General features: G+C 51.5%; 2 protein-coding genes across 2 annotated transcripts in view; one reads left to right on the forward strand and one right to left on the reverse strand.

Moving 5' to 3' along the window:
• Nucleotides 1-6,998, reverse strand: part of LOC102975201 (centromere protein M) — a 14,410-nt gene extending 7,412 nt beyond the window's left edge. Inside the window, exons 1-3 of the mRNA XM_007099886.3 lie at nucleotides 6,900-6,998; nucleotides 6,306-6,385; nucleotides 3,361-3,453 (exon numbers count right to left, since the gene is read on the reverse strand). Coding sequence (XP_007099948.1) covers nucleotides 3,361-3,453; nucleotides 6,306-6,385; nucleotides 6,900-6,956 — 230 coding nt within the window. The 5' untranslated portion in view covers nucleotides 6,957-6,998. The remainder of the gene's footprint in view (nucleotides 1-3,360; nucleotides 3,454-6,305; nucleotides 6,386-6,899) is intronic.
• Nucleotides 6,999-15,194: 8,196 nt separating this feature from the next.
• SMIM45 (small integral membrane protein 45) lies at nucleotides 15,195-15,401 on the forward strand. The gene has a single exon (XM_055085174.1). It carries the CDS (start codon nucleotides 15,195-15,197, stop codon nucleotides 15,399-15,401), a length of 207 nt encoding a protein of 68 aa, XP_054941149.1.
• The last annotated feature ends 1,693 nt before the right edge of the window (nucleotides 15,402-17,094 follow it).

Below are 17,094 nucleotides of genomic sequence, written 5' to 3' on the forward strand. Positions count from 1 at the left end.
TTATGGTTTCCTCAGGGTATATGCCCAGTAGTGGGATTGCTGGGTAATACGGTAGTTCTTTTTTTGGCTACTCCACGCGGCTTGTGGGATCTTAGCTCCCCGACCAGGGATGAACCTGGGCCCTCGGCAGTGAGAGCGAGGAATCCTAACCACTGGGCCGCCAGGGAATTTCCCAAACTACTTTTAATTACAAAGTGATTCAAGTTCGTAATATAATCAAACAGTAAATACGGGTGTGTAAGTAAAAAGTAAAAGTGCCCGTCTCCAGCACCACCTTCAGTTTCAACTCCCCAGAGATAACTGTTGCTGACAGTTGGGGGTGTAATTCTTCTGGAATATTTTTCATGTGCAAATACAGTGATATGTACAAGCATCCAGTTGGGTCTAACTGGGTTCAACATCTCTGTTACATTCTTTGGAATGACCACACAGTACCACAAACTACTTTCCCTGTGATGGACATTGAAACGGTCTCCAGTTGTTCACCGTTACGAAAGAAGCTGCACGAATTTTCTTTCCCACAGGTCCTTACATATCCAAGCAAACGTTTCTGTAGGACAGATGCTAGAAGTGGAATGGCTGGGTCACAGTATGTGTCTTTTTTTTTTTTTTTTTTGTGGTACGCGGGCCTTTCACTGTTGTGGCCTCTCCCGTTGCGGAGCGCAGGCTCCGGACGCGCAGGCTCAGCGGCCATGGCTCACGGGCCCTCTGCTTCTACACTGAACCATGAGCTTCCTGGAATGGGACACCCCTCTTCAGGAGACTATCTGCCAGAAAGCAAGGCAACAGGTCTTCTCCAGAAAGTAAAAGAAACTATAAAGCCCAAGGAGATGATAGTCTCTGAAACAGTGGAGAAGACAGCTGGTCCACAGCAGCCTTTCTTTTCTGTACTGGCTGCCGGAGCTGGGGCCGTGGCCGGTGTCACATAAAGGTAAGTTTTCCTCTCAAACTTTTCAAAAGTTTTTCACCAGTGTCCCTCCACCACAAAGGTTGCTAGAAGCATTTCAGAAAAAGGCAATGGCAGTAAGATTTTTGAAACAGAAGGGCAGCCAGGTACCCACACAGGGTAAGGAACTTACAGGTGGATACCTGCATTTGAATCCCAGTTTTGCTACCAAGCAACAAGCTGCTTTATATCTGTGAGGCTCACTCTCTTCATCTATGGAATGGAAGTGACAATAATCCTACAGCCTTGCTCTGAGATAATGCCCTTGCTTGTGACTATTAAAAAGTTAATACAAGTGCTGGCCACCAATTTGAATATTGTCTTTTCCACTCCAGTCTCCTTTTCTCCCAACTCCGCCCTCCTGCCAGAGGTCTGAGGGTGACCTTCAGGCAGAGAAGACCATTTTGGGACTTGAGGTTACCGAGCACAGTCAAGACAAGTTGTTTTTGAGGTCTCAGTTTCTAAAATTTGGTAGAAAGAGACTCACCTTGGGGCCAATACAGTAGCCTCATTTTTGGTTTCCTTTTTGGTAAGCTCTTTGAGGGTATAGGTAGCATTTATCTTATTTACTGTTCCATTCCCAGCACACCCCAGTGCAGACTGGTACTCAATAAATGATGGTTGATTAATATATGTATATTTGGGGGAACCTCAAAGAAAGTGAAAGCGTGACTTCTTGTAGCAATAATCTTGTTATTGAATCCACTTTATGTAAGACCCATGTTTCTTCAAGCTTTCTTTTTTTTTTAAAATTAAAGTATAGTTGATTTACAATGTCTTGTTAGTTTCAGATGTATAGCAAAGTGATTCAGTTATACATATAAGGCTCTCTTTCTATAGTCAATATTTTCTCAACAAGAGTTTATTTTTTTAATTTATTTTATTTTTATTTTTTCTTTGCGGTACGCAGGCCTCTCACTGTTGTGGCCTCTCCCTCCCGTCGCGGAGCACAGGCTCCGGACGCACAGGCTCAGCGGCCATGGCTCACGGGCCCAGCCGCTCCGCGGCACGTGGGATCTTCCCGGACCGGGGCACGAACCCGCGTCCCCTGCATCGGCAGGCGGACTCTCAACCACTGCGCCATCAGGGAAGCCCAGTATGTGTCTTTTTTAAGTGTAGATAAGTATTGCTGAATTGCTTTCCAATAAGATTACAGCGATTTTAAGTCATATCAATCATATGAAAACACTCTTTTCCTCTAAGCAACGGCACCCTGACCTTCTGGGTTGAGGCTTTCATTCACTCGTGTCCAGGGAGTGATGAAGGAACCTGTTGTCTCCTGGCCAAAAAGCCATCTCAAAGGTCAGGCTTCAGCAGCCTGAGGCCAACGGCAACAGCGGCCCTGCCCCTAAGTGTGGCTGTGAAGCAGGATCTCTCCAAAGACTTGGGCCAGTGTCGCTTCTGGTGAACACAGAGATCTCACCCAAAGAGCAACAGATCTGCTGAGCCAGGGCCCTCTGGCAACCATGGCAGATCTCAGCCCCACCTGGGCCTAAGTCACCGCTGACTGGTTCCAACCGGTCAGGTAGTGCGGTCTGGACTTGGTCCTGATGCTACGTGTATCTGGTGTCTCTATGCCACTGGATTCCCAGGTGTTTCCACCACAGCCTTCCCTTGATCCCTACCACAGGCCCAGGTGTCTGCCTTGGTTTCTGTGCTGGACCCTGTGTCCTGCTCTTAGCCAGCTGTCCCCCAGGAGGGAGAGGGCAGACCTTTCTTCTGTACTCCCTAGGCTGGCTGCAGTCCTGTCCCCAGGGTTGCCAGCACCATAGGGAGGCCAGATCAGGCCGCCAGCATCAACACCGCCCATGCTGCCACTGCCACGGCCCCACGCTAGACTGGGCTCTGACGCTGCACAGGCCTGGACGGTCCTCCGAACACACTACGCTCCTCCTGCCCTTCACGGTAACCCTCCACCTGGAACATTCTGCTCACTTTCACCTTTCCCTGGCTAATTTCTCGTCATCTCTCAGGTGTCTATGTCACCCCCACCGGGAAGTCTAGCCTGACCTAAGTCCTGGGAGTCAGAGGTCTCGTTTGGGGTCTCACAGCCCCATGCTTCCTTCTGTTTACAGTACCCATCGCAGGTACTGTAACTGTCTGTTCAAAAGTCTAGCCTCCTCCCCTCATGGACCCTGAGGACAGGGGTCTGTTTCACTCATGTCTGTGCCTGCTGTCAGGGATACACAGGAGGCCTCAGAGAGCCAAATGACAGATGACACTGCTGGCCTTTATCGGTGTCTTTTAAACATCTTGCATTGGCCATGGGCTGCCCGCTCCTCACCGTCTAAGTTAAACCCGGGCAGCCTCTCCCTGTCTCTGCTCTCCTTCCCATGACAAGCGAGGCCACTGTCCCAGCACATCCCTGCTCCGGGCCTACCTGAGCCCGGCAGCCCCCACCCTCTGGCTCTCACCTGTGTCTGCTGTGAAGGTTGACCACGAACACAATCAAGTCAATTCGGGGCCGATCCACACTGGCAGGCAGAGGGAGGGACTTTGCCAAGTGGCTGAAAAACAAGAAACTGCAGGATAAACACGTGCCCACGTCACAGTGGCCGTTCACGCGCCGCCCGCTACAGGGACGAGGCTGTCAGGAGCTCCTCTCCCATTCACCCGAAGCAAGACTTTTCAGGTGAGCACAGGGGCGGGGCAGAGCTGGCCCTATCCAGAGGACTCCTGCTCTCCTCTCCTTGCCAGAAAGTTTAGTAACTGCCTTGGCAAGAGGGAGTTTTGGATACAAGATGGCGTGAGGCTAGACGTCCTCACTGCATGCTGGGAGGGAGACCAGGCTCGGAAGCGGGGGAGGGTGTTGGACTGTGAAGTCTAGGTGTTAAGAGTGAAGCTCTTTGGAGTAAGACAGAAGTGGCCCCAAATCCCAGGTCTGCCAATTACCAGCTGTGTGACCTTGGGCAAGTCACCCTCATCATTCTTGTCTGGGCTTAGTCTCAGATTGTCAAATACCCACCTAAAGGGTTTTTTTTGAATCCTCTACTTCTGCCCATTTCCACATATGACTATTACTCATCTGCCCCCCACCCCTCAGCTTATAATTTAAGAATACCAAAAAGTATACAAAACACAAAAGTTAAAAAAGAAACACATACTCCTAAAAGTTCAGTTACCTAGAAATAATTACTATTAACATTGGAACATTTTTCTAAACATCTCTCCATGTACACAATGTATACACATTCAGACACTAGAATACAGTAGATGTAATCGAAAAATAGGAGCGAGTTCCCTGGCAGTCCAGTGGTTAGGATGTAGCGCTTTCACTGCCGTGGCCCAGGTTCAATCCCTGGTCGGGGAACTAAGAACCCGCAAGGGGCATGGTGAGGCCAAAAAATAAAAAATAAAAAAAAAATAAAAATAGGATAATAGTATTAATTTTATCTGAATTTAGTGGAAGCAAAATAACTAAAGTAGAACTGAAAAAAAAGATGAACTTTGGATAAATTATTTTTTAATCATAAGAAATTATTTCCTCAAAGAACCCAATTTAAAAAAGATTATGGAATAAATGAGTAAGTTGGTATCATTTTTAACAGTTTTAATTTCACCTATATGGGGTTGATTCTCTATTATTAAGAAAAGTGAGAAAATTAGCATTCTTATAATCTACCTTACCATTTGGACAAAACTTACAAATGTACATTTATATTGCTATTATTAATGGTATTATTATATACATTTATATTTCGCTCTAACCATAATTTCGGACCTCAGCTAATGAAGTTGCCACTCTAGAACATGAGAGAGACAAAGGGTACTGAGGAAGGTCTCTCACTGGCAATTAAATGCTTCAGCAATAAAGAGACAATCATTTTTGCTCACAACTCATTGGCCAGAACTAGTCACATGGCTCCACATAACCACAAAAGGTCAAACCTGGTTCCTGCCAAATACTCCAAATGCAGAGAGCCGAAAATACTTGACAACAGAATGAACAGATGACCATATGGGTGATTTGCTTCTCCTGCCTAAAAGTCTGAAGAATTATTTACTTCGGAAGTAAATAATTGTCCATTTTTCCTGGAACAAGATATATGTACCCTTTTTAACGGACAAATTCAACTCTTCACTCTTTCCAGGGAAGTCTTCTTCTATTACACTTCAAACACTTTTGCTGCAATTTTCTCAAATCTTTCTTCTTTGTAAATAATTAAGTCTTTAACCACATCTACTCTGATCCTTGCTGTTTCTATGTATTTATTAGATAGATCTCATATGGTATTATTTTTCACCTTTTTTGTCCTTAGCTCTGCAACCTCCCTTTTCCTCTCATTCTGTTGTGTTATTATTTGGTCTTTGAACACTTCTTTTAAAAATTCATGTTCCTATTAAATTTCTCAATGGTGCAAAGCACTCAAAAAGGAGCTTTCTTCCCCTTTTCCCAGAGTGGGTTCTTCATCAGATTTTTTGCATGTCACGTGACTCTCTTTTTTGCCAATGGTTTCCATCTTGCTTAATGCAGGCAATTTTGTCCACATTTTCCATTTACTCTGATGCTAATTAAATTAATTTTTTTGACTTTTTTTTTTTTTTTTGGCTTTGCCCCATGGCATTCGGGATCTTAGTTCCTGGACCAGGGATCAAACCCGTGCCCCCTGCAGCGGAAGCGCAAAGTCCTAACCACTGGACCACCAGGGAAGTCCCAAATTAATTTTTTTTTTATCCTTTCCAATTTCTGAGCTATGGCTTTGAGATTATTGGTTATTGTGTTTGGTGTTCTATAGCCAAAGAGCCTGGCAAGATAGGTAGAGCACAGATGGACATATGAACCATCTTTATTTTGAGGGAAAGATTATGTTGAAGGAGAATGATCCAAATCTAAAGGGTATTTCCTCTGTGGGAATTGGAAATGCCCCATACTAGGTAGAATAAGAGAACATAATCTTTCTATCAGGGAGAATGACACCCACATGTATTCAGTCACTTGACTCCTGCCAGCAGCTGTTTCTACTCCCTCTCAGTTAGAAAAAGGAAATTTGGAGGGTATCTGAGCATGTACTCTGTGCCAAGTACTGCTCAAGGCACTGGAGATTCACCAGCGAGCAAAAGTCAAAGTCCCTGCCCTCAAGGGGCTGACCTTGGGGTCCCTAGCGGTGGCAGACTGGAAACAAGTAAAGAAACATGGACACTTCTTATAGCGACAAGTCCTAGAGGAAAACAGAAAAACTGTGTGACAGTGATGGAGGATGCCTTTGGACGGGGACAGATCACGCGTTAGGACGGAGACTCCGAGGGGTTGGTCAACCGGCTCCACCTGTGCTCGCCTCTGGCGGTCCCCCTACCGCCAACCCCGCTCTCCCTTGCGCCCAGGCCAGCGATCGGACACCCCCAGCATAAGGCTACTTACACCTTCAGCTCCGATGTGCAATCCTCCTTGAGCATCGCATCGGCCAGCTGCTGCAGAAGATCATCCTCCGTGCCCACCAGCTGCCCAGAGAGAGAAGGCGACCTACTGATACCTGGACACAGCAGTCCCGCTGGAGGGCCCGGACGGCCGCGAACCCAAGATTCCGGCTCCAGCGCGCGAGGCACCCTTTTACCGAGAGGACTCCGGCAGAGGGCCCGAGGTTTGCACCCTCTCCGGTCCTGTACGGAAAGCACTCACTACCTCCCCGGACCCTTCCTGGAAAGGCCTCGTCTCTCCCGGAGGTCCGACCCCTCTACGCGGGAAAACCGAGTTTTGGACCCCCGGCACCCCGCCCTGCGCGCGGTCGCCCCGCCCAGCCGCCCCACCAATCAGAAACTGCGCACTTATTGGTGGGGACGTCCCTCAGCCTCAGAAGGGCGGCTACTCCGATTGGCTCAGAGTGTGGCTCTCCGGCCCACCACACCCCAGCCAGAATAGCCCACGCCAGCTCCTCAGAGAGCGCAGGGGAGCTGGCGGCTCAGGCACAGCCTGGGAGGAAAGGCGGGCGGGAGAATCTGGGCTGCTGACGCCTACCAAGATGGTGGCCGTGTTCAGGCCAGGCAGTTTGTCCAGCGGCCGCAACACCGACATCCCAGGCACACGCCGAACCGCCGCTTGTACGGTGCGCGCCGGGCTTTCAAACCACCCTGTGGCCCACCCCTTGTGCGTAATCGCGGGTCACGTGACAGTGCCTGGGAGGACTTCGTGGGGGGCGGGGCAGGGCCTTCTTAAAGGAACCACTACCGCCTTTTCCGAGGGGAGGTTCCACCGCTGGCTCTAGGCACATAGGGTGCTGCCTGCGGGACAAGACTTTTATTTCACGACTGGGAGAAAGAAGATATTCAGTGATTCAGTTATTCATTTTCATTCATTCATGCTCATTCAAGGTGCTCTTGATTTCTTCCAAACCTGTCCCTCACACATCTTCTCCATCTCAGTTGAGTCCGTCCTTGCAGCTGCTCAGAACAAAATCTTGAGTCATTCTTGGCTCCTCTTCCCCGCACCTCACAATCAATCCTTAAGCAAGCCTGTGGGTTCTATTCTTAAAATGCAAGAAGCCGACCATTTCTCACTGCCTCCACCCCACCACCAGGAGAAGCCGCTCTCCTCTCTCACCAGGTCTACTGTAAGAGCCTTCTCACTGGCTCCCTGCTTCCATCCTGGTCTCCAGGGCTACTGGCTATTCTCCACACAGCAATCGGAGTCATCCTTTAAAAAGAGTAATCAGAGCAGGCCACTTCTCTGGTCAAAACCCACCGATAGTTCTCCTCTCACTCAGGTACATTGCAAATGCCTTACAGGGCCTTTGAGGCTCTGTGGGTTCTGGCCCCTGACAGTCCCTCTGGCCTCATCTTCGGCCCTTCCCCCTCTAACAACGGCTCTAGGACCCCTGGTCCTGTGGTTCCCTCTGGCTGAAATGCTCTCCTCCCAAACAGTCACGTGGCTTGTTTCCTCACTTTATTCATGTTTCTGCTGCAATGTCACCTCATCAGAGGGGGCTTTCTTAACGACCCTGTCTAAAATAGCGAGCCCTCCCATAATCCCTCTTAACCAGTATTGATTCTTAACCACTGCGCTCTTTTCTGCTCAGTTTTCTCAATAGCACTTCACATATTGACGAGAACTGGGCAGCACCTGAGATTTTACAAACTAATAAACTGTTACTGTTTATTACTGTTTAGTAATAGTCTGTTACCTTTTCATGGATGCTGCAGAAGACATGAAACTCCTGGGTAAGGGACAAAGGACATTATTACTCAAGGTAAAAGCAGTAGCTGTGGCTTTACCTTTGTTTGTGTCATTTTCCCCACATCCCGCAAGCCCTGCAAAGGACCCACCCATCATGTTTGCCTGTACACCTCGTGGATGGCATTATAGGAGAGGAACACAGAGGTTAGAAATTCACCACTTTTATAGTGAGTGGTAGGCATGCCTGTCCTTTTTCTGGTTGCTTGTTTTTCCTGTTCTTTTTCCGACCCTCAAGGTTGCTTGCTGCAAAAACAAACCCTTAGAAATGGCCTGGGTAAAGAGCTTTCAGAGCCTAGCTTTCTTGGCATGCCCAGCAAGAACCTGCAGGGACTCAGAGCCCACAGCAGATTGCTTCTCCCAACAGTTCTATAATTATCTGCTCATTGTCTGTCTCTCCAACTAGAGCATAAGATACATGAGGGCAAAGATTTTGTCAGTTTGTATGTCCAGCACTTTAAAAAGTGTCTGGTACATAGTAGTTGCTCAAGAAATATTTGTTGAATGAATGAATTGATTTACATCCATTTGTTTATTCTCAGCAGTGATTCATTCATTCATTTCCTAGGGCAGACCCAATGCCCCACCCTGGGAACACAGATGAATCAGACATTACTGACCAACTCAGTGTGATGGGGGAGTAGGACCGTGATCTCACAGTGTGTTCATTACTGTGACATCTGGGAGAAAAGAGGCATACTTCCTGTCTAACCTAAATCCTTCTCACTGCGAACCAAACTAGTTACACCTTGCTTAGAAAGAGCAGGAAGTACATGGCTTCAGGGAGCCCCTGCCCCAGCACAGATGGTGCTTTGATTCCCCATGGCACGGGGCATGGAGGGGACTCCCCTCCATGACTGACTACTACAGTCAGGTAGTAGTAAGTACTAGGAAAATAAAGTAAGGTGGGCTAGGGGATAGAACGTGATGGGTAGGAGGAGCTACTTCAGGTCAGGGGAGGCCTCGCTGAGAAGGTGATGTTTGGGCAGATGTCTGCATGCGGTGAGAGGGGAGCCAATTAAATATAGTGAAGAAGGGAGGGTGGGAGGAGACGCAAGAGGGAGGGGATATGGGGATAGATGTATACGTATAGCTGATTCACTCTGTTATACAGCAGAAACTAACACACCATTGGAAGGCAATTCTACTCCAAGAAAGATGTGAAAAAAATAATAAAATGGAACAAAATGAAAATGCTAAATAAATAGAGTGAAGAAGAGGATTCAGGCAGGAGCAGCAAGTGATGAGACCCCAAGTGGGGAGCATTCCTGACGCTTCTGAGCAGCAGCAAGGAGGCCGGCGGCTGGAGCAGGTGGGGTGAGGAGTGCAGGAGATGAAGCTAGAGAGGTGATCGAGGGCCAGGTGACTGAGGCCCTTAGAGAGTCAATGAAAGACATTGGACCCTGCTCGGCACGTTCCAGGAGGGGCTGAGCTGAGGCCCATTCAGTCAAGCTGTGCTGAGTGCCTGCCTTGGGCCAGGCCTGGTGCTGGACACTGTGACCCAGGCACAGAGGTTTCAGCGACCGACGGACAGGTAACAACAACCAAAGGCAGCACAGTGGGTGAGAGCCAGCATGGGAAGCAGCTGGAGCCCAGATGAAGGTGCATTAAGGCTCCCTGGGGGGCCCCCCACTACGCTTTGCTGGGGAGGTGACTGTTGGCTGAGGGGTCAGGTGAGTTGGTGCCTGTCCCATAGGTAGTGCAAGAGAAAATAGTTGTGTGTAAGACCCATACTGTGATGAAGTGTAGAGATAGGCAGGAAGCCCAGACCCAGGCCTGGAGGTTCTTGTATCATCAACACCCAGAACTTGCAGGGCCATCAGAGACCCTCTGGGCCAGTGTTTTTCAAAGTGACTTCTCCGAAACCCTGGGGAGATGCCTCAGGGGCACCGTGAGGGGCAGGGGAGAAGCTGAGTACGTAGGGCCCAGAAACCCCACCGCACCATTTAACAGAAGCAGCTCTGGCTTCATCTCTATTACATATTGAGCTTCCCATAAACTTTTTTGTGAATAAAGAATCACGTGGCTAAAACAATATCTAAGGGCTGCTGATCACTTTTTTAAATAAATTTATTTATTTATTTTTGGCTGCGTTGGGTCTTCGTTGCTGCGCGCGGGCTTTCTCTAGTTGTAGCGAGCGGGGGGCTATTCTTCGTCGCGCTGCGCGGGCTTCTCATTGCGGTGGGTTCTCTTGTTGCGGAGCACGGGCTCCAGGCACGCGGGCTTCAGTAGTTGTGGCACGCGGGCCCAGTCGTTGTGGTTCGAGGGCTCTAGAGCGTAGGCTCAGTAGTTGTGGCGCACGGGCTCAGTTACTCCACGGCATGTGGGATCTTCCAGGACCAGGGATCGAACCCGTGTCCCCTGCACTGACAGGCAGATTCTTAACCACAGTGCCACCAGGGAAGTCCCCTGTTTATCACTTTTAAAAACAGATATATTAAGGTGTAATTGACACGTAGTAAGCTACACATATTTAAGGTGTACAGTTTGGTAAGTTTTGATATAAATATACTCCCAGGAAGCCACCACTACAATCAATTTATAATGAACGTATCCATTACCTCCAAAAGTTTCTCTGTGCCCCTTTCATCCTCCCCCACCTCCTCTCTGCCCTCCCACTCCAAACTGTTCAATGGCACTTTGCCAGCTTTGCTCATCATAGTTCAATACTGGAAATGCCCCAAATGTCCTTCAGCGGTGAACAAATAAGCCGTGGTACATTGGTAAGGCAACCTCGTCAGCGCAGAGAAAAGCACTGTGCTGAGTAACAGAAGTCAGACACAAAGGAGCACATACCGTAAGATTCCGTTTATGGGAAATACAAATACAGGAAAAACTAACCTATGGTGACAGAAATCAGATCAGTGGGTGCCTTTGGGAAGGCGGTATTGACTGGCAAGAGGCAGGAGAGAACTGTCTGGGATGATGAAGACATCCTAGACATGGTCTGGGTGGCAGCTGCAAAGGTGTATACACAGGTAAACGTTCATCACTTAAGGTTTGTATTTTACTGTAGGTACCTTAGATCTTAATAAAAATCTCTCTGGAAACTCAAACTCACTCCCCTTGGCCCACATATGCTGGAGAGGACACTCGCAGGACTCCCAGATGGTCCCACAGATGGCAGGGTGTCTGTGGGGTGGGGGACCCAGAGTCCCAAAGCCATTTTACCCATAGCCTTTGCCACCTGCCCGTCCTCAGTTTCTGGGAATGGACTCCCCAGGGAGATGGTTCCTCGAAGACTCTTCCCCACCCCGTGGGCCTCTGGGGCTGCTCTCTCCTCCTGAGACGATAACCACCGCTGCTTATGGAACGCTCACTGGGCCTCTGAAACTTTGCAAACACTCTGTCTAGAGCATAGGAGGGAGGACCCAGGCTTGGGAGGTGGGCCCTCACCTCCAGCCCACCCCGCGCGCCCTGGCTTTGTCACTGAGAAGCTGAGTGACCCTGAAGAAGGAGAGGGTAAGCAGCTTCATGGCTCTGAGCCGAAGCTGTCTCAGCCCCAAAGTGGCTTCAACAACTAACCGGCTGCAGGACCAGATGAAGCAACGCGGGGCCCAGTCCCGGCCTAGCGGGGAGGGCTCCGTGGTTGGGAGCCACACTATCTCAGGCTGTAGCCCAGCCAGGGGGCCTCCGGGGCTGGTGAGGCAGAACCGGGAGGGCCGGCCCTGCGAGCGGGCCTGCAGCCCAGGCTAGGGCTCCGACCCTGGCACTGAGACTCTTGCCATGTGACCCTGGATGACCAATAAATGAGTTAACATAAATATGTAAAGCACTGAAAGCAGTGTCTGGCATATGGTAAATGCTACATTGGACCAATGTGTCCAGAATCTCAGTCCTGGTTCTTCCCTCTGTAACACATGACCCTCATTGGCTCTGCTGGTCACTGCTTCTGTGTCCTACCCACGTGCCAGGGACCCCAATCTCTCCCTACCCTCAAATGACAAGTCTCCAAATCCTCCTAGTTATCTTGGTAGGGGCCACTTCCTCCCTAGGTCTAGTAGCCGTGGGGTCCAGCAGCCTGCTGGGTGGCTTCCACCTGTCCCGAATTTATCCAACCCTGCTCTGCCTTTCATCTCTGTACCATGTGCACAGTGCAAGGGATCCTGAAGAGAAGGCTGGTTGCCCGGGCAACAGAGGATAAAGCCCTTGCTCTGCCAGGCTGCTGATTGGCTAAGGCAGGTCCCACCTCCTGCTATCCTGAGGGTGGGGGGCAGAGAGAAGGGTCTCCAATGGGCAGGGAGAGGTACAGGCTACCGGAGCTAGCCCAGGACTGCCCCCTCCTGGCCCAGTCAGAGCCCCTGGGCCTGAGAAACTCTGTCTCCCATAGGGGCCGTTGGCCTCGCCCTTTCTCTGCTTCCAGCACCCGGGGCGGCTGCAGATGGCAGCATCTCTGGGGACAGCAGCTGCGACTGAGTCCACGGGCCGACACTGAGCTGCTTAGGCCGAGGCTGTGCGCTCAGCCCGGAGCCCCCAGAACAGGCATCTGCAGGGCTTGAGGTGGGTCTGCGGGCACGGGGGTCAGGGTGGGGGATTGAGTGGTGCTTGGGAGGCAGGGAGAGGGGCTCTGCAACCCTCACACTGTCCTGGACAGGACTTTAGCTGGAATGGGGGCTAGAAAATTCCTTATAGATCATCTGATAGTCCCCGCCCCCACCCCGTCACTGTGCAGGGAACCCTGGAAGTTCAGAGAGGGTGAGGAGGGGCCCAAGGTCACACAGAAGGCCAGTGAATGTTTTGCTTCAGCTAAGCCAGTCCTCTGAGAAGCCAGGAGAAGGTCTGGGGTGCTCAGTTGCCCCAGAATGCCTGGGATTTTGTTCACAGGTCTGGAGAGGTTGGGAGACCCTGAACACTGCTCCACAGGCCCACAGCATCGCAGCTGAAATGGCTTCTGCTCTGCCCAAGTCCCCCATTCTCATGTTTAAGCTCAAAGGAGGCTGGGGTCCTGGGTGGGGCCAGGGGAGGGGGCACGAATCACTTAGCCTCAGTCAGGCTAGTTTGGAGCAGCCTTTCTGCTTGTAGGTCCCCTTCTCCACCTCCCCCTAAACCCAGGCCACACCAAGGAATTCTGAACCCTCTCTTTGGCTCTACAGAAGGGCAGATGGTTCGGAGGACACTGCTCTAACCCTGACTTTGGGCCATTAGCACACTTTTCATTTTATTTCTCCATGAGGAGAATAGGGCACCTTGAGACACTGTGTTTCAGAACAGCCAGTGGGGACCCTGGAGGGCAGGGGAGGGGCTCTGGGGGGATGCAGGACTGGGAAGCAGCATCTCTCCCTCCCCTGGGGTCACAGCCCACCTCGTAGACCCACCTGGCAGTAGAGGGACAAGAGGAGCTGGAGCTTGGAGACAGAGGTCTGGAAAGCTGGAGCTTCTCTTCAGCCTGCCCTGGAGGTCGTTCCATCCATCCCCTTTCTTCCCTCCCTAGAAGACAAGGTGGGCCTTTGCTCATTTCATTCTGTTCAGGTATTTTCCCCATCAAACCTCAGGACATCGCTGGGGGGTTGGAGTCCAGCTCTCTCACGTCTCAATTGGGTAACTCAGGGCAAGTTAGTGAACTTCTCTGGGCCTCAGTTTCTTCATCTGTAAAATGTGGACAGTAACACCTACCCCATAGGCCTTTTGTAAGGTCTGTGACTGCATTCTGACTGTGGTCTCCCTGCCTGACAGGCAGAAGTGGGGTTTCTCACCTTACCCCTTTCTCACACCTCAGGAAGGGATTGAGGGTGGGTTAAATGGGCCCTGATTTACTCCATTTCTGGAGGAGATAACCTGTGGTGTGGCTTTTGAAGTATGTATAGGAGTTTGCCACATGAACATGAATGCAAAGGACATTCCAAGGAAAATGAAAGCATATGCAAAGATGTAGACTGTATAACATGCAGATGCACATAGGTGATTGACAAGTGGTCCCCTGTGATGGCACGTAGTGTGGGAGATGAGGCTGGCAAGGTTGGCAGAGAGCAGATGTGGGCATCTGTGGGCCTTTCTAAAGAGTCTGGGTGTCTGTAAAACTTGTGAAGCACCTTAAAGCTGCTAGCTGCCACGTTCCTGCTTTCCCCACCTCTGGTGCACTGGAAATAACAATAGCTGATATTCACTGAGTGCTGATTCTGCACCAAGCAGCATGATGCTAAATGCTCCTTGGGCATGGTCTTGTTAAACATTCAGAGAGACCCTAAGAAGTGGGTCCTACTTCTATGCCCATTTTCCAGATAAGGAAACTGAGGCCCAGAGAATAAGAACAAACTACGATGTAGCACTTGGTAAGTGCCAGGCACTGGTTCTGAGCATTTTATGTAAATTAACTCTTTTAACAGTCACAACAGCCCTATGAGCTAGATACTGTTTTCACTCCCATTTTACGGATGTGGAAACCAATGTCCAAGTCTTTTGGGGCTGGCACCTGTGTCCTTACTCTTATAATTATAAAATGGGGCATGGGCCTGAATTCGGGAGTCTGTGCAGAGCCTGTTGATATCAGCCAGGTCCCCTAGGGATGGGCGGTTGTTCACCATGCTTTCACCAAGCCACACCTAGCCAGGATGCACGGGTGACCGGGGACCCACTCATCTGTGAGGGGCCTGGCAAGTGGAAGCCTCTGCAAATGCACAGTCAGAGCCGGGAGGGGCAGCTCAGAGGAGGCATGGCCCAAGCTGTCCTTTACTGAGTGGTCTGAGGGGTCAGTCACCTCACTGAATCCCCACAAGGCTCTGTTAGCATCCCCTTCTGCAGGGGACAATGCTGAGGCCCAGAGAGGTTAAGCAACTTGCCTGAGGGCACACATACTGTTGAGGGACTGAGCCAGGGCCAGCCCTCAGCTATAAGCTTCCTTGTAGAAGGGTGAGTAGGAGCTGGGTGGGCCCCTGTGGTGCGGGCACCTGTGTGCTTGGTCAAGGGGCCGGGGCTGCTGAGTCACTGCCCTCCACTCTCCAGGGTCTCCGTCTTCCCAGCCGTAAGGTGAAGCTCTGACCTCCTGGCTCTGTGAAGCCTGCGGGTCCCCCTCTGGGAGGGTGGGTGGGATAAGCAGCCTCTCCGCCGGTTCTCACCGACCGTGTCTCAGCAGCCAAGGCCGCCGCGATGCCGCACTTCCTGGACTGGTTCGTGCCTGTTTACCTGTTCATCTCTGTCCTCATCCTGGTGGGCTTCGGCGCCTGCATCTACTACTTCGAGCCCGGTTTGCAGGAGGCGCACAAGTGGCGCATGCAGCGCCCCCTGGTGGACCGTGACCTCCACAAGACACTGATGGTTCGCGACAACCTGGCCTTCGGGGGCCCCGAGGTCTGAGTCGACCGGCTCTGTTGGCGGTGGGGAGCGGGCACCGGGTGCCCTCTCCCGTCCCGCCCGGCCTGGAGACCCCGGGGCAGAGGAAGGAGAACCCCTGGTCCTCCAGGCTCTCCCTCGCTGCCTGGCTCCTCCCGGGAGGAGGGGCTCTGGGAGGACCCTGGCTGTGGGGACATGGGGCACCTGGGTGCCTTGAGATGTCGCTGCTGATGGCCCAGGGCTTCGTCTCCAGGTCAAGCCAGCTTACCCCACACCTGCCCTCCCCAGCTCCGGGGACGCCCCACGGCCCCCCCAGTGCCTTTGTGCTGCCCAGCACTCCTGCCCCTCCACCCGGCGTCAGGCATGGCTGCCCCTGCCTGTCCTGAGCCTCCAGATCTCCCAGTTCCCTACCAGATCCTCGGTGACACTCAGCTCCCCGCTCCAGCCAATGGTATCGACCCTACAGCTTCGTGGGCCAGGCTTCAAAGCTGACCCAAGGAAAGGGCCCCCTTTGGAGGGATGTCAGCTTAGTCCAGCCCAGTCCTACCACTCTGGACCCGGGCTTGGCATGGATGAGTGTGTGTGGTGGGGTGTGCAAGGGGCAAGGCCATAGAGGAAGGAGGTGTGTCTGTGTGTGTCTGTGTGTGATAGAGAGAGAGAACGTTTGGGGGGAGAGGGCAGGCGTGCGGAGGGGAGGAGAAGCATGTTTGTGTGAGAGAGAGGGGGGCCCCCAGGCAGGATGGGAGGTGGTGGGGATGGGGTGAGCTTTGTGGGCCGTGTGGGGTTCCCACCCCCCTCCCTCGGCTGGACTTCCCTATCCTTTCCCTTTCCTCAGGCTGAGGCCGCTGGCAGGAGCCCCTGCCCTCCCCTCCTGGTCCTGCACTGCACCAGGGGCCCCAAGCCCACCCTGGAGCCCTCCTTCTCTGTGGAGCACCACTACCTCCTTTTTGGACATAGATTGGCAACCTGCTCCCTCCCCTCCTCTGGGGCGTCCATCTTAATTTATCTCAATAATAAAGATTCCATGACTATCTTTGCAGGACTGTCTCCTTTCCTAAAAGTAGGATCATGTCTATCATCTCACTGGGTCCTCATAAAAAACATGATAGGGCTTCCCTGGTGGCGCAGTGGTTGAGAGTCCGCCTGCCGATGCAGGGGACACGGGTTCCTGCCCCTGTCTGGGAGAATCCCACATGCCGTGGAGTGGCTGGGCCCGTGAGCCATGGCCACTGAGCCTGCGCGTCCGGAGCCTGTGCTCCGCAACGGGAGAGGCCACAACGGTGAGAGGCCCGCATACTGCAAAAAAACAAAAACAAAAACATGATAGTTCAATATCCCCCCATTTGGGGGATGGGAACACTGAATCTCCAAGAGGAAAGAGCAGTTTCTCAGCAGTGGCACTATTGACTTTTGGGACCAGATCATTCTTTGTAGGGGGGCTGTCCTGTGTGTGGTAGGGTGATGAGCATCTCTGGGTTCTACCCACTAGAAACCAGTAGCACTTGTGCCCTTCCCCCTAACTAACTGGAGTCCCTGGGGTAGAGAACCAGTTAGGATATAAATTCAGGCACAGAGATGCAAAACAGCAGGGCCTTAAACCAAATAGAACGTTTTTCTTTCTCACGGTACAGTTCATAGGGAGGTTGTCCAGAGCTGATCTGGTGGACAGTTCCATGCAGTGTTCGGGGACCTGAGTTGCTCCTCTCTTGCTGCAGGG

The sequence above is a fragment of the Physeter macrocephalus genome, chromosome 6 (assembly GCF_002837175.3).
Source record: "Physeter macrocephalus isolate SW-GA chromosome 6, ASM283717v5, whole genome shotgun sequence".
NCBI lineage: Eukaryota > Metazoa > Chordata > Mammalia > Artiodactyla > Physeteridae > Physeter > Physeter macrocephalus.

Coding starts and splice junctions, on each gene's coding strand:
- SMIM45 (XM_055085174.1), top strand. CDS start 15,195: ATGCCGCACTTCCTGGACTGGTTCGTGCCTGTTTACCTGTTCATCTCT.